This window comes from Corylus avellana, chromosome 1 (genome assembly GCF_965113065.1).
Source record: "Corylus avellana chromosome 1, dhCorAvel1.hap1.2, whole genome shotgun sequence".
NCBI lineage: Eukaryota > Viridiplantae > Streptophyta > Magnoliopsida > Fagales > Betulaceae > Corylus > Corylus avellana.
Genome location: NC_142490.1, coordinates 10,608,389 through 10,628,038, shown reverse-complemented (window position 1 = coordinate 10,628,038; position 19,650 = coordinate 10,608,389). Strand labels below are relative to the sequence as shown.

The 19,650-nt window shown below is 36.3% G+C and overlaps 2 protein-coding genes across 10 annotated transcripts; both read right to left on the bottom strand.

Annotated features, from left to right (window-relative positions):
• Positions 1-384: 384 nt before the first annotated feature.
• LOC148587932 (serine/threonine-protein kinase 52-like) lies at positions 385-7,818 on the bottom strand. 6 transcript variants are annotated; one of them, XM_088516488.1, is made up of 7 exons: positions 7,764-7,818; positions 4,074-4,435; positions 2,310-2,431; positions 1,842-2,053; positions 1,566-1,740; positions 1,005-1,139; positions 385-724 (listed from the first exon to the last, which is right to left on the bottom strand). In XM_088516488.1, exons 2-7 carry the CDS (start codon positions 4,429-4,431, stop codon positions 518-520), a joined length of 1,209 nt encoding a protein of 402 aa, XP_088372614.1. In that variant the 5' UTR covers positions 4,432-4,435; positions 7,764-7,818; the 3' UTR covers positions 385-517. The 6 variants fall into 6 exon arrangements, with proteins under 6 accessions (XP_088372614.1, XP_088372566.1, XP_088372589.1 ...); XM_088516440.1 differs by lacking the exon at positions 7,764-7,818 and adding an exon at positions 4,943-5,031 and having other exon boundaries at positions 4,074-4,440; XM_088516463.1 differs by lacking the exon at positions 7,764-7,818 and adding an exon at positions 4,943-5,031.
• Positions 7,653-19,429, bottom strand: MCCA (methylcrotonyl-CoA carboxylase alpha chain). Of its 4 annotated transcripts, none has more exons than XM_088516350.1 (16): positions 19,077-19,429; positions 18,196-18,317; positions 17,739-17,886; positions 16,907-17,044; positions 16,496-16,591; positions 16,352-16,411; positions 12,761-12,853; positions 12,569-12,680; positions 11,607-11,711; positions 11,258-11,397; positions 10,505-10,739; positions 10,248-10,414; positions 9,938-10,054; positions 9,553-9,795; positions 9,362-9,457; positions 7,653-7,868 (listed from the first exon to the last, which is right to left on the bottom strand). In XM_088516350.1, exons 1-16 carry the CDS (start codon positions 19,407-19,409, stop codon positions 7,863-7,865), a joined length of 2,211 nt encoding a protein of 736 aa, XP_088372476.1. In that variant the 5' UTR covers positions 19,410-19,429; the 3' UTR covers positions 7,653-7,862. The 4 variants fall into 4 exon arrangements, with proteins under 4 accessions (XP_088372476.1, XP_088372492.1, XP_088372511.1 ...); XM_088516366.1 differs by having other exon boundaries at positions 11,258-11,394; XM_088516385.1 differs by having other exon boundaries at positions 18,196-18,356; positions 19,077-19,163.
• Between the last annotated feature and the right edge of the window lie 221 nt (positions 19,430-19,650).

The following is a 19,650-nucleotide window of genomic DNA, read 5'->3' as shown; positions in this document are numbered from 1 at the left end:
TGAGGGCTCGACTCAATTCGAAATTGGCCTTTCGTGATCCCGAGCATGTCAAACTTCTCAACGAGCCGGGTTCGAGCAAGGGTTTTCCAGCTTGGCTCGTTTATTTGTCTTCTAAAACGAGCCGATCCTGGATATCTAATACCTGGCTCTTCTCGTTTATAGCCCTACTCAAGTTTTAATAATTGAATCTCCAAACCGTTTTTGAAAAAAAGCCTAGGATCCTCTTAATATCATATCCTTTTAATCATTTTATTAGAAAAAATAAACAAGAATAAGAAGCTTGATCCTGCTTCTTTTCCTGTTGAGAGGCGATGACCCGGTCTTTTACAAATTCTTGTAACAAATTTCCACACATTAAATGAGTAAGAATCGTAAGATCTCATATGGACAACAAATTTCAAATTGGCTCTTTTGTTTTCTATTTATGCAAAAAACTGTTAAGTACTTGTTTTGATACAATTTGTAGTCCTGCTATGAAGTGCTGCAGAACTAATTTAATTTGCACATTTATGATATTCTATGGGCCACGAGCTGTGCTGAAACAGAAACAACCATGAACCTGATCTTCAGGAATCATGCCACCTCCCTTGCTCGTGTCTATTGCTTCTAACATCCTCACCACCTCATCCATGTCCGGACGCTTCTCTGGGTTTGCATCCCAGCATTTTCGCATGATGCTTGCCAATGAACTTGGACAACATCTTGGGATTTCTGGTCGTAGGTTCTGCAGGAAACAATTTCAAACGTACATCACTTTCTACAGTTGACAATCAAATTGATTCAAAGACTCGGAGACAAATAATTCTAAGGCTATTAAGTGAGAATATAAATTTCAAACACATGGTAATATCACTGAGGCTGGCTGGAGTCAAAAGATTTGATTATAGACAGTAATAAAAGTATTCTTTATTAATAATTGTTGGTAAATTTAACTGCTTTGAATATAAATGTGCAATGTAACATGCTAGAGAACCTAATATTGTAATGTGAAAAAGCATACAGACCTGTCGCACAACCGCAGATGAAACTTCTGCAAAACTAAGATTAGGATATGGCATGTCACAGCAATAGATCTCCCACAAGCATATACCAAAACTGTAGACATCACATTTCCTATTGTAAGGCTTGCCATCAAGAACCTGCAAAAGGTATCTCGTTAAGGGGAAATTATGGCCAGAAACAGAACTAACAAGTCACTAGTGACCCACTTTTGCTTATAAGGGTGCGTTTGACATTGCGATTTCGCGAATAAGTGTGATTTTAAATATAATGGTAGAAAATGCATCATTTAGGATTACGTTTTTTTAAATTTGCGATTTGAAAACGTAGAAAAAACTGCGTTTTCAAATCGCAAGTAAAAGGGTGTGTTTTCAAAAACGCATTATTTCAAAGATTAAACTGCGTTTTACCAAACGCTTAATTACGTTTTTAAAAATTACGTTTTCAAATTGCAAGTGTCTCAAAATGAATAGATCATTCAAATTATTTTTTGGTCTTCAATGAAATGGCATGACTATTTTCCATGGCAGAAAGTAACTGATTTCTGAAAACAAGGGGTGGGTTACCTCTGGGGCCATGTATCCAAGGGTACCAGTTTCACCAGTCATGTCCCTTGGGTTCTGGGCTTCAACTCGAGCAACGCCAAAATCAGCAATTTTCAAGGTTCTTCCAGCATCTAGCAGCATATTTTCTGTTTTAACATCACGATGAACAATCTTTTTGGAATGAAGATAACTCAACCTGCAAGTTGTTGGATTAAAGAATACATAATCATGATCCAAGTAATTTTAACCCAACAGCATACTGTAATAAATTCTAGCCTGAGAAAATAATATACTTACCCTCTAGAGAGATCCAAAGCAATTTGAATCACAACCTTAAGGGCAAGTTTCTTTCTCACATTCCTTATTAAAAATTTCTTCAAAGTCCCACCTGGAAGGTACTCAACAACAACACAACAAGCTCTGGATGGAAGAGAATTATCATGACCTTCACTTGATGCATTTTTCGAAGGCATTTTAAGATTTGAAGTTCCCATGGAAGCTCCAATAAACTGTTAAAGATATACTAGACTATCATTTGAAAACAATGAAAACCCACAAAAATGGAGAAAGACTTGTTAATGCAAGTTTCTATTGTTATCACATATAACCAGTCAATGATTATGTCAAATCTCCTTGTGTGTGTTTGGCTATGTATTTGCATGCTTGGACTGACTAGAGAAATGCAAGCCATCATAGTATCAGACAGATTGCATCAAGGATGCATGAGAACATCACATTATGTACACCAGCAAAAGTAAGCTTTACCTTTGTAACATTTGGATGGTCAAGCTTATGCCACACGGCAACTTCTTGCTGAAATGACGCCCGAAGAGCAGCAGTTTCAGCAGCTGTGGCAATACCATCCTCCCCCCAGTCCAATATCTTCACTATAATATAAAGAATAACAGTGGGCAGAGAGTCTTTATAAATAAAAGCACAAACAAACATAGAAACGACATAACTAATGCCATTAGCAAAGCATCAATGTTTTAGGGGCTATTGCACAGAACTGAAAAAGCTCACTGCTAACTTGACAATTGGCACATCATCAGAGTTTGAAAACACTAACAGACATGTATGTGTAGATGGTTTACATGTATTCAATGTATTATGTATATGTATATGTGTGTGTATTGCTTCCTAATACAGTGTAGCTAATCTCTGAGTTCAAATCCAGAGAAAAATTCTGTGTCAACCTAAATATTTAAGGAAAAAAACACTAATAATTGTTTTAATATTGTAATACTAATAGTCAATATCTTAATGGTAAGATGGTGACTTAGCAGCCCTTAGTGGCACTGGCAACCCCAAGGCAGGGATGGAGATAACCTAGAAAAATGAAGTGGACAGAGCACAAAAAAACTTAATCCAAGATAACAGCTTATGAAGACATAAAAATCCTAATTTGCAAGACTGTTATCTAAAATATGAACGTTTCTCTTAAGAACTGTAGCCTATATGTAATGAACAAAATGGAATTTTGTCAAGAAATTTTGAAAAGCTTGGGGAGACATTACATCCTACAAGCATTTTCAATTTCTTGTTTGAAAATGACTGGAAACCTACAAAGTATATATATCAAAAGCCATCCCCTGTAACACACATCATCTTTCATACGTGCACTACTAATTTTGACAGATACTATAGATTGTCAGCTCAGCTGTTGCACCAGAACATAACGATTTATCATGGCCTTGTCATCAAACATACTAACACTTCATGACAAATGAAGTATTGATGTAGATCAGATGGTGTTCGACTTCATGAAGAAGATAGGAGAAGACGTGCGCGTTCGAACGAGCCCACTGGATGAGTTTGGAATGGACTTCCAGGGAGTCTCGGTTGATGGCCGTTTGATACCCGTTTGACTGAGATGATTTCTCGAGAGGCTTGGTCGAACCGGCATCAACATATTCCATGCCCGTTCGACCGAGTGCTGCATCGCACAACAACCCGAGGCGTTCAGTTGATAGTCGGTCGAAGCCTGTTCGACCGCGGAATTCCATCGGTTCCGTTCGAACAAGACTTTTGTCTGTTCAAACGCAACTCAACAATTTCGTTTTATTTTCCTTTCTTAGAAGGGTTTGAACTTATTTTTTCTGTATAAACTCACTTAGGACGGCTTAGGCCACAACTTATGATATATTTTCTTCAATTTTCAATAAGAAATACTCAAAGGTAGAGTTTTCGTTTTCTCCTATTTGATTTTGTTCTTGGTTTTGGGAAGAGTTATGAGTTTTATGCTTGTTAATTCTTCGATCCACTACACCATGCTGCATCAAGTATTAGGCTATGAATCCTAAAGCATTTTTCCTTACAACATGGCTCGCAAGCAGGGTTTTTTTCTTTTTTTCTTTTTCTTTACTTCGATCCAATATTTCTTGTTTGAATTCATGGCAAACCATACACTCAATTTTCACAGTAACACACTTATATAACCAATAAAAAGAATCTAACAAAATACTATATCATTAAACCAAATATATGATCAATTCAAGTACAAGGAAAGAAGGAAGAATGAGAAATTACCTGCAACATCTTGGCCACCATAACTACCTCGGTATACAGTCCCATAAGTCCCATGAGCAATAAGATATTTTAGTTCCAGTTTAGACAAATCAATTTCCCACTCTTCCTTGATTGTCTGCACTTCCCTATCCCTCGACCAAACCCGGCTCAAGTGCTCCTCCAGCTGGATATCCAAGATCTTGAAATCAATCTTATCTGCTCTGAAAAACATATCTTTGCTACCAATATCATTTCCCTTCAAACCCAAGGCATTCTCTTTGGAATTAGACTCTTTTAAAGCAGTCTCCCCTTCATGGTCATTGTATTTGCCAGCTGCCTCCTTTACTGCTCCAACTCCCTCACCATTGCTCAAATCCATTTTTCTGAACTTCAATTCAAGAATCAAAGTTCAAAACAGCAAAAACAAAGGAAACCCAAAACCACCCAGCAAGCTTTTATTCAAAACCAAGAGAAAATGAACCTAACATTTGATTGGTTACCAATTCAAACCAAAACCACCAAAATCATTGAAATACTCAAAAGGGACAATGAAAAGAACAAAAGGTTTCACTTTCTCTTTCTCAGTTTACAATAATAGACTTCAAAATATAAAATTTCACAGAGAAAGAAAAAATGAAACCAACTCCACAAAACTGGGAGCTCAAAACCCTGACTTCATCACATTACCAATAACCAATTTTTGGCAATTGTCAGGAAGAAGCAAATTCTGGAACTATAATCTCCCCCCCTACAATAAATAAACTAAAATTAAAAAAAAAATAAAAACTAAAAAATAAAAACTAATAACTTCAAGTAAAACACCTTCAACAATTAATAAAACTCCCCCAAAAAAACCCACCACACAAACCAAAAAGAAAAGAGAATTATACCCCAAAATGAATGAAAGTGGGTGTGCTGAATCTGTGGATTCGACAGGAGAGAAGATGTTTGTGGACGAGATTTTATGGATGAATGACCAAGGAAAACGATAAAAAAAAATAATAATAAATAAATAAACAAAGTTTGGTCTATTATCAAAATTACAGGAACCTCCTGTGATAAAAATCAAACTCTAGGGAGGAAAAAATAAAACAATAAAACTCCAAAGAATATTTAGTATTTAACCCAAAAAAATAAATAAATAAAGTATAGAGCACTTAGAAAAAAAAAAAAAAAAAAAAAATTTTGAGCACAGAGAGAAAAAAAGGCGGTTGTGGCCTAAAATAGCTGCGTGACTCTTTCAAAATCAAATAAAAATATTCTCTTCTCTTGTATTTGACGAGCTGTTATTTATTTATTTGCTCTGTTTAACGGATTTACCGATACTTTTGAGATTTTTTTTTCTTTTTTGGTTGTGTACATTTGAAAAATGACCTAAACAACCCATTTATTATTGATATATATATATATATATATATATATATATATATATAGTTTGGGCAATGACAAGAAGATTGACCGTACCTTCCATACATGCTGCCTGACCAATAAAAGGTGATTGGGACCCACCTTGTGCATGAAACATGCAAATCAGTTATTTGAGAGGATTCTGACTAGTTTTCCTCTTTCAAAAACATAATTCATTTCTTGACCCTTTCTTAATTTTGTCTACCACGTCGAGAAATACTATTTAATATATATATATATATATATATATATATATATATATATATATATATTTTAAAAAATAATAATGATTAGATTTGTAAGATCAACATAAATGAAGTGTGGGTTCTACGAATTTAATGGTTGATTTTCAAAGAGAGACAATGAGAGAATACTAAGAGCATGTTTGGGTATGTGTTTAATATTCAAAAAGTCAGTTTGAAGAAAAAAGTACTCGTTTGGTAAAAAAATTAAAAGCACTTTTAAGAGTTTAAAATGTCCAAAAATTGTCAAAACGTACTTTTGACAAAATAACTTTTTTTATTTTTTTATTTTTAAACTTAAAAGCTCTGTTTCTCAAACATAATTTCAAACATACTCTACATAGCATTTGTCTATGATTATCATTCCCGGTGTGCTTTTGTCATCCTCACATTAGAGCCGGAATTAACATTTTAAATGTGGGGATGAAATTAAAAAGTAAAGATTTGATTTTAAAAGAACAGTAGTGGTATTTTAAATAATAAAAAATTGAAAAGCATAATAATAGAAGAGAGAATATAACAGAGGGTGTTTTGGGCATTGGCCAGTGATATCTCAGATGGGGGGTGATTCGTTAAATTCCACAGCCTATAGATGGCTAGCAATTTATTTTTTATTATTATTGTTATAATTAATAAAGATTTTTCGATAAATATAGTTTTGAGCAATTGACTTTTAGGGGCCTGAAAAATCAAAGTTCCATCCTCAAATGGGAGAGCCTTGTGTTTATTCTTTGTAATGAACAATGACATATTCTTTAGATATCCCACCGGGGAGGGAGCAATTGGGTGGACCGTGGAGCAGCATATTCCTCTATTTGTCCTCGTGAAGCACCCCATACGTAGGCTGTCTTCTCCGGCATTGGAATATATATGGAACCATCCTTTTTCTGTTTTCTGGCCTAGGTGCTTCTCCAACTAACTTTTTTTAATATATAATAATAATTAAATAAATAAATAAAATTTCTAGCAAATGAGGTTTCATTGTGACTCATAACACCTCCAAAACTCATCATTAAAAATTGAGGCCATCAATTAGTATTATGAGATAAAAAATGCGGTATATAGTACTACTCTTTTTTTGTAGAATAATACATTCAAACTAGGGGTGACAATTCGTGTTCACGTGTTAAGTTTTGTCGTATCGATGCACGTGTACGAAGTTATAGAGATCAGCCTTAATTCAACTCTCTGCTAATTTTGTATTGGGTTTATAAATCGTGTCAAAAATTATCGATCATAAATGTTGTATGTCAGGTTTGGGCTATGTCAAAGTATAAGTATAAGATTATATAAATAAACACTGATTCAACCTACTTAGTTAAATTGATCAAACTCTTCGACTCTTATTCCGGATTTAAGAACAACTCGAAGAAAAATTGAGTGCCCAAATTCAAACGGCATTGACGTGGCATTTAAGGTCCTTGACAAACCGTCCAAATTTGAATACCTGGTCTGGTACGGCACACTGGCTTTTATTGTAAAGAAAAAGGAAAACAGCATGACTTCCACGCTATCTCTTGAGGTGTAGAGTGGTGGTCATTCTAGAACTGGGAGGGATTACAAGTTACATCAAGAGAGGATCCACATCAACTGCCTTGTCTAATGCCATGTCTCCTTCCACTTGGCTCTATATCAAATTTTCAGACACTATTTGTATTTCATGGGAAAAATTCTAAATTACTTTATTTGCCTAGTCAGTAGTCACTTAGAAAATCCGTCATCATGTTGTAATCTCAGATGAGTCTCATTAAGAAGATTCTCCTAAGAAAAATCTAGCCCCTGATTTACCAGTCAATCCAGCAACTGATGAAATTAATTAAGTATTCTTTATAATCAGAAGCTAAATAGAAGAAAAAAAAAAAAGAAGAAGCTAAATATTGACTGGTAAAGAGACAAGCTCGCCACCTCCCGGGGGAGGGCGGGGGAAAACCATCAACTTTACTTTTCCGTATTGAAAAGTCTGCAAGAGTATTTTCTTTTTATTTATTTTATTTGATTTTTATTACATTTTGAAGAAGGTAAATAAACCATGTAAACAAGGGATAAATGTCAATTTTCTTACAGCAGAAATGCAGACAGCTGACTCCATTCTGAGCACAATTCAAGATGAGCTCTGCCTTACTATGATTTGTCAGGAAAACATAGAAGCATGATGATTCTACTAATCCTGCACAGGTACAAAATCTCTAGTCATCACATGTTTAGCTAAACATGCAAATATTGTAGGAAGCTATGCTTGACCATAATTACTATTCATTATACAAGAGCTGATCTCGTAACTATTTTCCAATCCAACACAAGGAATATTGTCTACCAAGTTATAAATTCAGGGATCTAATACATCCAGAGCTCTGGTGATTTTTAACACAAAAAGCAGCAACAATGATAATAATGGTAAATTGTAATGACGTAAAAGCCTGACAATGTCTAAAACTAAGAGTGTTTGTTTGCAATTCAAGTATACTTCACATGTTTAAACTGAGTTCATCTTATTTGAAAGGTATTTACTGCTTTCCACATTAAAACTAAGGTATTGATGCTGTATATTTGGATGCAACAGTAGCACATTCCATAGGCACTTCTTCTCACAAAAGAGATACACCAATGACTGTTCTAGGCTGGTTTTTTTTTTTTTTAATTATTTCCTTCTTTTGCTTCCTTAATGAAGAAATAAAACATACTCACTTCCAATATCTTTAAGCAAATGTGGACTGCATTTGTGTGATCGCCTCCCTTAAATCTTAAGTGCCACTAGAACTGTGCAAAATGGCCGCCTGCAGCCTACAGGCCAAATACTGGCCGCCACTGGTGGCTTTCCGCCTGTAGGCAGCAAAGAAATATGATTTCCTACATACTCAGGCCGCAGAACATCTCAAAAGTTGGGGTTCCGCCACTGACCAGCCCTGACATTGCTTTTTACTTATTTTTTATTAATTATTTAAAAGGTGTCATTTTATTAGCCAAAAAACAATGCCGTTTTAGATGCATATATATGCATCGCATTCTCTAGAAACTCTCTCTACCAGTCAACACTCAACCCTAAATCTAGTCCCTCCCTTGGCCTCTAACTCTCTCAATGCTTTGCCTCTCATTCACACACCCTCTCTCTCCCTCTCAGTCACCCACAGGCAGCCCAGTCACCCACAGGCAGCCCTCAGCCAAAAAATGATGCAGCCCTCTCTCTCACTCTCAGTCACTCGCTGTCTCTCAATGCTTACCAAGGCTCAACCCGAGTACCGTCTGTCACCGTCACTGGGTTGGCAGTGATGGTTAATTATGGTACTCCCCCTTGTCAGAAAAAGTCAGTGAAATTACCGACTTTCTGACAATGGGAGGGGTGGTAGGTGGAAGAGCCTCTACCGACTCCCAGCCCTAAATGCCAGTTCTGGTGAACTGCAGCTGTGGGTTGAGCAGCAGCCTCGCAGGAGCTTGCATGCCGTGTGCAAGCTTTGAAGGGGTCTACAGATTTATATGGGTGCTTCCCTCCATTTTGACTCTTATATAAATCACAATAGGAGAACCAGTATGAGACAGTATCCATCATATGCTGCCATTCTGTCCTAATTACATACCAACTACCAATTATATGTACGGTCATTTAAATTGTAACCATTTCAAGTCATCAGCTCCTGTCAAGTGAATCAAAGTGAAATGACTAACCTTGATGCTGAAGAGAACACTGCCATCGGAAACTTGCTGGCCAGCTGTAACTAGAAGCCCATGGACACACCCGGCACATGGTGCCTTTACAACATGCTTTTAGAGGGAGGGTAAAAAATTATAAGTTTGGCATTGGAAATTATCAGAAAAGTAATTATTAGATGCAAAATGCAAGAAGCATGAGTACAAACCTCCATTTTCATTGCTTCTAAGACTAATATAGGTTGTCCTTCCTCCACTTTTGTCCCATCCTTCACCAAAAGTTTGACCACTAAACCAGCCATGGGTGCCACAACAGTCCCTTGAGGGTGGGATGCGGTATGAAAGCTGGGCTTATGTTGAACTTCATCATTATCAGATAACTCGAGCCCTATTTTCTGTCTGAAATGATGATGATGTGACCCATGCCATATATGAATGTGCTTAGTCTGATCCTGCCAGCACAAATTGGCAATCAATAATTAGCTATACTATGATTGTTCATAAATAAGTAAGAATAAAGGAAACTGCAGAAAAGAGTGCCTATAAATTAATTTATCTACACTGCTAAAGATGCATGCAGAGAAAGTTATTTACCTTAGAGTAAACAGCTAAACTGACATCCATGCTTACAGCATCAGTTTCAACTCTGAAATCATGGTTACCTAGATCTGCTGCTTTGACTTCCATACAATGGGACCAGTTTTCTCCTGTCTATAATTACATATGCAGCATGAATAACACCAAAAATAATAACCCAAGATTATGATATAATTTGTGGGAAAATAACGAGAAAAAGAAAAGATAAGATAAGAGAAATTGCTCTCTTAACATGAATAAGTTCAAATTCAAGTACAACCAGCCAATAAAAACCATCTTCTTAAACGCCTTACAAGTGAATGCATACCTTAATCAGATAGTTTCCATCTGGCTTATAAGTAATTGAAAGTGTGAAGAGATTTGATGCACTGCTGTCATATTCATTCTCCCATTCAAGTTCCATTGTACGTGCGGCACAATGATGGACTCTAAAAGGGGGAGAAGAATACCATATGGAGAGTGACTTGTTGCCCCCTGAATACACTGGCATTTGTAAATATTGCAAGTGCTTTTAATAGCTATTATATCCCAAGACAGAATTGACTGATTGGGGCCTTCAATTACCAGGGGGATTGTCTTTCAATACCGAATGTTCCCTTGAGATTACACACGCAGCAACCAGGGTTGCACCAAGTCTAGCAGCATCATTTGCTTCTTTTGCTGATTTTGAATTGGATGGAGAAACAAAGAGATCATCTTTAAAACGTTCAATAAAATGAGTTTCTACAATGCCATTCTCAAACGCCCAATGGTTCGCAAGTTTTTGGAGAAATTTGATATTGGTTGGTAAACCAGCAACCTATCAAAGAACAATAACATCAGTGATTCAATCAGGATTAAGTGTGTCTAAAAGATGCAATATGTCTCAAGAAGAAATGAACTGTTCAAAAATACAACTTCCACAAAGTTGTAGAACCTAGTAGTTCTGAGGAATACACTAAGATCCTACGAATGGTCCACAAAACCAAAAGATGCACTGAAATACCAGCCTTTGCACAAATGTAGCATTATATTATTTTGGCCATTTAAGGGATCTCCCTTTCCAAAATTTGATATGTAAAACCATCAGGCCATCTGAACCATCCAATTTTTTTTTTCTAATTTATCATACATATTTCCTATTTATCCAGACCAGAAGCTTATATATTTGGATATCATCCTACCATATGGCCCCAAGGCCCAAGAGATATCCAATAAATGGAATTATCTCACGTATGCTACAAATTAGAAATAAATGGATAAATGCGCAACAGTTGTAACACTGTCTATAATAGACTCTGTCACACTGCTGCGATGTAACTCTGAAATCAAGTATACCTGAAACTTTGACAAGCAATCCTTTAATTTTACTAATGCTGCAGCACGATTTTCTCCCCAAACTACAAGCTTAGCAATCATAGGATCATAATGCATGCTAACAGTGTCAGCTTGTCCAACTCCTGTCTCAACCCGAACTGCTAAAAGACAGGTTCCACATGAGCAGCAGACAGAGATACACCAAAAGGGCAAGGAAATCTCAATAAACTATATATCTCACATGCAACGGTATAGTGGGAAGGAAAAATGGCCATTAGAAAATCTCGCAAGTTATTTTTAACAGCACCAAGTGTGGGCTGAAGCATTTTTTTTTACTACATAAGTAATGTGGACATGTGAAGCAATTGACCTGTTGATGACACTGGAACAGGATGATAATGATGAAGAACTCCAGTTGCCGGAAGAAATCCCTTCAGTACATTTTCAGCATATATTCGGGCTTCAAAAGCATGACCTGCCATGATAAAGAGAAATTATACAAACCTAGGACCTCCATAAGTGAACATATATAGTGCATGTACGATGTGAAAACTCAACTATTGCTCTATACCAATGTAACATAGTATTAGTGAAAAAATTCAAACAATTAAAATTTTATTCTTTACAAATAGTGTATTTTTAATTAATTAGGAAGAGCTAGTTTACGAAATGGACCTATGTCATATTTGCCTTATGAAAAATGGTAATATATTAAAAATCTCAGCAATAAATTTTGAGAATGTCATGAAAATGGCCCTTCAAGACAACCGAAATAACAGAATTCATTTTTTCATCTTCTAATTTTTAAAAATTCAAGGACTCCAACTTAATTATGCAGCCTAAGTCATAAGACAGTTATCAATTGCCAATAACTAAAAACTCTAGTTTGCTATCATCAATTCAGTTCATTAGCAGAAAAAGATTGTATTCCAATTTCCAAACATAGAAGTAGCCATTTCAATGTGTAGGCCACCAAGCTGATAGAGGAACAAAGAGAATCAAGTATCTTACAGACCTTTCTTCCATCTACTAAAAAAAACAAAATAAAGCAGAAAAAAAAAAAAAAAAAAAAGATTTATTCAGCCACAGTTCCATCCAGCACATGACCTTTTCTTCATTATTGTGGGATCTAATGGTGATAGTATCTACACAATGTCAAGTTCCCTTCTCCTTCCTAACATGTAAACAAGCATAAACCTAGAAAAGAAAAGAAAAAGGAAAAACAAACAAAACAAAATGAAGGAAGGTGGCGGGTGGTGGAAAGAAAAGACAGGTGACAGAAAGCACCTAAGATCAACTCTTACAAAAGGACTTTGCCAAAGTTATATTCACCTGACAAGGGCACCTGTGACTGGCTCATGGGAAGAGGTTCTCCACTTGCAACACGGATTTGCCACTCTACAAGATCTTGACCAACAATCATCTCAGTCACAGGATGCTCAACCTGCATGTATATGCTCCCATTAGGACCCTGTAAAGCATGTGGATTTAAAATAAAGAGAGAGAATATATCAACAAAAGTACCTGAAGACGGGTGTTCATCTCCATAAAATAAAATTGGCCTGACACTGTATCAACTATAAACTCCACAGTGCCAGCATTGTGATATCCAACTGCCTTTATGTATCAATAAACTTCACATTAGTGGAAAATACAAAAGGAGAAAAGGTAAAATGAAAGTACTCAAAAGACATGTCAAAGGAAACTATTACAAAAACGACTAGAAATAGAACAAGTTCATTGGACTTCTCCCCAGAGACAAATTTATGGTATCAATAAGGTTTTTGCAGATAATGAAGTTTATCACTGAAAAGGAAGGTGCTATGTATTGGAGATACAACAGCAGCATGTGAGAAAAATAAAAAATAAAAAACAAAAGTTTTAACAATTTAGAGGGAGGCCAATACAATCAAGTTTAAATAGCATAAAGAGCCATTGCATAAGAATGGATACACAGTATAAAATAAAGAGAAAGCCTAATAAGAAGAAGAATAAAAGAGGATGGAGGATAGGGCAGATACTCAAAAAATGCTCTTGCTGCAAATCAAGTTTTAAAGCTAGCCAAAGAAACACTTCCCTGGCCCAAAATTTGGAACCCCAAACCACATGTGGTGCTGTCAAAAAACTCTCAGCCACTTTTGAAGCTTCCACGTGTCTAATCATATCTTACTACCCTCATCTATCTAATTATTAGTTGTTATTAATACTCTTCAATATTTTAACCACAACAAACTTGAGTAGATGACACTCCAATCTAAAGATTCTTGTTAAATCACCAGTTGTGTTAAAAGTTTAAGTTGATAGGAAATTGTAAATTTAATCATTTAATTAATATTCCAATACTTTATGTCCCGTGTAGGCCAAGACTAGTTAATAAATCACCAGTTACCTCAAAAGCTTAAAATTTTTATTTAAATATTTCACGAACTGGTCCAACTTATTAAGAGAGATTTGAGGCCCACATGTGAGTGGGTGAATGTAGAATATTAATTAAGTAATTAAATTAACTATTTTTTATCAACTTCTGCTTTTGGGATTTTTTTTTTTTTTTTAATAAATAATTGAAATATCATTAAAAGCGTAAGGCGCCACATGTATACAAGAAGTATACAAGGGAAGCCACCTAGGAAATAGGGGCAAAAGAATAAGAAAATCATGATAACTAATCGCTAAGGAGAAACATAACAGCTGTCCAAAGATACAAAGTGTTGAAAAATAAGGATTTCAACTCCTCCAAGGTCCTCTCGCTGTCTTCAAAAGACCTATCATTCATTTTCCTCTACAAATACCACAAAAGGCATAAATGCACCATCTTCCAAACAACGGCAATCCGAGTGCTGCCAGGAATCCATCAGCAAGCAAATAAATCAACCACTCGCCATGGTATCACAACAATAGTCATGAGTTTGAACATCAACTTGTCCCTTATCTCCCAAATAAAATTAAAAATTCTTACATGTCGGGCGCCACTCAGAGCACTCACATTGGATTAGCCATATTGCACTTTTATGAAAAATGGCTAAGCAAATGAGTAAAAGTGCCGCCACATCAGATTATGTAAAAAAAAAAAAATGCATTTTGCATTTTGTATCCATTTGTGAACAGTGTCACGCTACATGTAGCAACACTATTCACGCATCTATTTAATTTTTTACTATTTTTCTCTTCTCCTCTCTCTTTTCCCAAAACTTTTATCTCCATTTCATTCCTTCACCAGACAACACTGACATAGCGTGATAGATAGAGAACGGTGATTTGCTTGATTTTCAAAATGGGTGAGAGCGTCTAATCATTTGTTTGATTTCGTGTGATTTGTGAAATGGGTTCATGGGCTTGATTTTTGAAATGGGCAAGATCACAATAAGCATAATCGCTCTAGGTGCAATTGCAGATGCTAGAGGATTCAATGTACGAGATCCTAGGCTTCTCGTACAAAGCACAATCGCACCCAACCGTGCCTCCAAATTCATGGTAGAATCCGTCGCTGACATAAGTTCAATTTTCTTGCCTAGATGAACAACCAACATATGTGGAGGTTCCACCGACATGGTCTGTGCAAAGTCCAGTAACCCATGAACATGGGTTCTTCTTCCTATTGAGGAATTTCTCCAGGCCGGAGCTTCAAACGAGGGGCGTATCACATTCCATTATGGTGATTTTCTTGATTTTCGAAACGGGCAAGAGCATCTAATTTTTTAAATTGTTTTTTTTTGACAAATAGCTCCCTAGGTTTTAAAAAGTGATTAAACACTCCTTACAGTAACCAAAAACAAACAAATAGGTCCCAATTGTTAGAAAAGTTAACAGAATCCATTAATGAGCCACATCAGTACCAATCACAGTGTAACGTGTCACAATAAAAAAATACTAAAAACTAAATATAAACTATATATTAAAAAAACGCAGAGAGCTATTTGTCAAAACCCAAACCACATGGATCAGTTTTGCATTTATCCCTAAATTATAACAAGAAGTTGATTGATAGTGACAATAGATTTGTTAATTGGGACCAATCAGATAATGGGTCTTAGTAATGTTACTTTATCATTTTGCTGAAGGCAGGAAGCATATTATAAAAAAAAACAATGACAAATTAAAAAAAAAAAAAAAAAAAAAAAAAAAAAAAAAAAAACAATGAAATGCAGGGGACCAATCAAACCCAGTTCAAAATCTGTTATTAGGTTTTCTCACTACAATCAGCAGGTGACCCAACTTGGTCATGAAAGAATACATTTGTATAATTAAGTATAATTAACCCTAGAAAATATACGGAAAAGCTCAGGTAATTAAATAATCTTTAGTATGATAAACTATAACAACCCAAGAAAAAACATTAGCCACATCTGCACTATCACTCCAAAAGGACTAGTCAATTTGAAGCTTTCTTAGAATTCCTTATAAAATTCAGTTTCATCTAATAACTAGGCAATATGAGACTTAGCACTCATGACTATCTTTATAAACCACTCACTCTATATAGATTACTCCTTATCTATCCAATATGGGACCGGGGTGTTACAAACTCTCCCTCTTAAACTTCTGACTTCCTCGTCAAGGTCACGTCACGTCACGAATGCTCTAGTACCATATGGCATGGCGTTACAACTTGGCTCTGATACCATGTGTAACGGCCTAGGAAAAAGCACTAGCCATATCTACGTTATCACCCCAAAAGGACTAGTCAATTTGAAATTTTCCTAGAATTCCTTATAAAACTCAGTTTTACCTAATAACTAGACAATGTGGGACTTAGCACTCATGATTATCTTTATAAATCACCCACTCTATGCTGGCTACTCTTCATCTTCCCAAATGGGACCAGGGTGTTACATAAACCTATGAATGGAACCCCACAATAAGTTCCTCAATTATTACTAGTACAATGATATCAATAGTTACTCAAAGGTGTTAGCTCAATGTAAATAAGTATTAAGTTTCTGAGGGGACATTAAGCCCCAAAGCATTTCCCATAATATGTATGTACCTATCAACATGGATGCGTGCATGTGTGCATATATACACATTCATAAACTAATCATATCATTTGCAAACATCCTACACCTATCAGATGACAAGCACAAACATTAGATAGTTCAACAGATTAAGAAACCTCACCTTGGCTGCAGACACAGCAGCTTGGCCCAAGTGGGAGCGGAAATCATTGGAAATGTTTGGCTGCATTAAAGAGTTTTCCATTACAACTTTAGAAGAACTACAATCACAAACCAAAACAAAAAAAATCCAGAAAACTATCATTACAGCTGGAGCTTCTTCAATTATCTTCTGGTGTCTTCTCTGCACACTGCAATCCCTCTCATATAAATGCAGAACATTCCCATGTTTGTCCCCAAATATCTATAATATGAAACAGAAGGGAATCTATTAATCAATATGTAAACCTGATAGGCAATCCAAGCATATGATGAATATCAGATTGAATGCAGTTTAAGTGTCTACCAAAAAGTAAAATACATTAGTTTCCACTAAATTGTGGAGAAGTCTGAGGCTAATTTTTTTTGATAAGTCTGAGGCTAATTTTTCTCAAATTAAAATCCAGATAGAGCACCATCAGGATATTTTAGAAAATAAATGCTTATGATACATTACAAATAATGAACTACTTTTAGAAAGAATAAAAACCCAGACAAATATTACAAAGAACAGCAGAACCTGCACTTCTATGTGCCTCGGCTGTGTGATATATTTCTCCAGCAATATTGTGTTTATGCCAAAAGAAGCAGCAGCCTCACGTTGAGCTCCCAAGAAAGATTCAACAAATTCATTTGGACCCTCTACAATCCTCATACCCTAGAAAATGCACATTGTAAGAACTTCATCTGAAAAAATATGATCATCAGGCATGACAAGGGTAATCCTAATTGAAGAAGCCCTTTTCTCTTGCCCTGTTGCAAAGGCTATACCGACATTTTTATTAATAAATGAATAAATCTACATTTTAGTCTGTTAAACCAGTGGAAATGGCAAAGGCATGTACTTGACACAATGATTACTAATACATATTATAAGTTGTATCATGGCTAAAATATGTACACTACATTTATATTTCTGAAAGTTTCATCGAATTTTTATTGGGGGATGTCACCATTGAATTTGTGACCCTTGAAACAAGATTGAAGTGCAGCTGATGAGAAATAGATACCCTGGGCAAGGGTTTCCTAGAACAACCGTGTTGCATTCCAAAGAACCCTAAATCAGTACATATGTTCCCTAGTGTTTTTAACTCAGAAAAATGGCAAATGGACCATGCTGACAAAATCATTACTTGAATAGAGCCTCATTAATGTAGGAGGATAATTATTAGAAAAGGGTCTGAAAGAACCCATTCAAAAATACAGGCTCATGAAGCACATCAGGGAAGACGTTTTGCCAATCTATATTTTAGTATATGTACTTTGCAACACCATATACATAACACTAGCACCATTTATACAATTATGATAACATCATTATAGATTAGAAGATATGCAAGGGGGTCATACACCTTTCCTCCACCTCCATGAGTTGGCTTTATTAAGATTGGATACCCAATATTGTCTGCTTCTGACTTCATTAGATCTATATCTTGTTCTTTACCATGATATCCAGGAACCAGTGGCACCCCTGCTGCACCCATTATTCTCTTCGATGCACTGCAAGCCAATTAAGCACCAATCAATGAGAATCTGTTCTTTATAGATAAAATAATAAAATTGTACAGGATATGGAAGGAATGGCCACATGCATGAGTGTGTGCACCACACAAAAACCCACATGCTTGTAAAAGAATAAAAGTAATCTGATAGTTGCAAATTCGGTTTTACAGATGGATGTTTTAATAGAAAGAACTTCCCACATCCCCAATCCTAAACCATATTAAGCAACAGCAACAATTACAGGAGAAGTTGAGAACAAAATAGAAATAAGTGATGAACAAGAAGAAGAAAGGCAGTGAGTTGTACCTTTTATCGCCCATGTCGCGGATTGCAGATGCAGGAGGGCCAATAAATGTAAGACCCTTATCTTCACAAATTTGAGCAAAATCAGCACTCTCCGATAAGAAACCATAGCCAGGGTGGATAGCCTAATTATCAAAAGAAGATATCCACTCTGAAAGCATGTCCTTGCAATGTCCAAAATATTAAGTAATCAATCATCTACCAGTGAAACAAAGCTGCGCCTAACAAATATTAAACATCAACGAGCCAATCGAAAAATGAGAACGTAACAATAAAACAATTACATATACCATAAGAGCCAATATGCTAAGCAACAGCCATTTACCAGTGTAAAAAAAACTGACTTTACATGATAAACAGCTAACAGCATTGAATCGATGGAGATACAAAACTGATGGTACTGTTTGATGCAACAGTGACAGAAACCAAAATCAACATTACTGTTAAAAAGAAAATCCAAAAGATATGGTGCATAGTTATGCTAGACACCTCTCTACATATTGATACTTGCACCAGTCGTGTACACAAGTTGACCATGTTCATCAAAGAAGCAATTCACCATACTCCCCGCTAATATCTAAACTGTCCAATATGCGGACCCACATATCTCTTACACAGGACCAACATACAGGGATGGCTTAGATTTCTGCAATCTCAACAAAAGGGAACTGTTCGAATTCAAATATTATTCTAACATTAACTATGTCATGATTGAACCACTAATGATAAACAGTACAAAGTATTAACTTCGACGATCAATAACATAACCAGTTAATCCTATACACTAACAAGCAGCCACCCAACAAAAAAATTTTTAAAAAAATTGATTTTCTTTCATTTTCCGACACTTTCTTGCCAGCCAAAACAGATAATTCCTCTCTCACCTGCGCACCGGTACGCATTGCAGCCTCGACAATCGACGACGCGTTCAAGTAACTCAACCGAGCCGGGGGCGGACCGATACGGACGGCCTCGTCGGCGGATTTCACGTGTAGCGCATCTCTGTCGGCGTCGCTGTACACCGCCACTGTCCTAATCCCGAGCCGCTTCGCGGTCCTCATGACTCTGCACGCAATCTCGCCTCTGTTCGCTACGAGAATCTTCTCTATGCGATGCGTGGTTTGGTTCTCTGAGGAAGAGTTGGAGAATATGCGTATTTGGAGGAGGAAGGGTTTGTGAGGGATCCTTCGACGGAGGAGGGTGGCCATGGACGCCATGGTTCGGAGCTCGGTGAGTGACCGAGTGGCAGAGGAAATGAATATAAGCATGAGTGAGTGGGTGTTTTGGTCAATTGAATGTGTTGGTTAGGGGTACTGTTGTACATCGGGAAAATATTTTGTGTGCCGTGGCGTGCTGTGATTGCTTTTTGGTCTCGTCTTGGGAGGAGTTGAGCGGAAGAGTTTTTGGATTGGAACAGACGTGGTGCTTAGCTTTCTTAACTTTTTCTATTATTTGTCC

Excerpts from the sequence above, each read along its gene's own strand:
- LOC148587932 (XM_088516488.1), bottom strand. The coding sequence starts at position 4,431 with ATGGATTTGAGCAATGGTGAGGGAGTTGGAGCAGTAAAGGAGGCAGCT. Across the intron at positions 1,140-1,565 it reads TTGGATACATGGCCCCAGAG|GTTCTTGATGGCAAGCCTTA; the intron begins GTAACCCACCCC and ends TACCTTTTGCAG. Across the intron at positions 725-1,004 it reads CATCTGCGGTTGTGCGACAG|AACCTACGACCAGAAATCCC; the intron begins GTCTGTATGCTT and ends TGTTTCCTGCAG.
- MCCA (XM_088516350.1), bottom strand. The coding sequence starts at position 19,409 with ATGGCGTCCATGGCCACCCTCCTCCGTCGAAGGATCCCTCACAAACCC. Across the intron at positions 10,415-10,504 it reads ATTGAAAGACAATCCCCCTG|GGGGCAACAAGTCACTCTCC; the intron begins GTAATTGAAGGC and ends CAGTGTATTCAG. Across the intron at positions 10,055-10,247 it reads ATGGAAACTATCTGATTAAG|ACAGGAGAAAACTGGTCCCA; the intron begins GTATGCATTCAC and ends ATGTAATTATAG.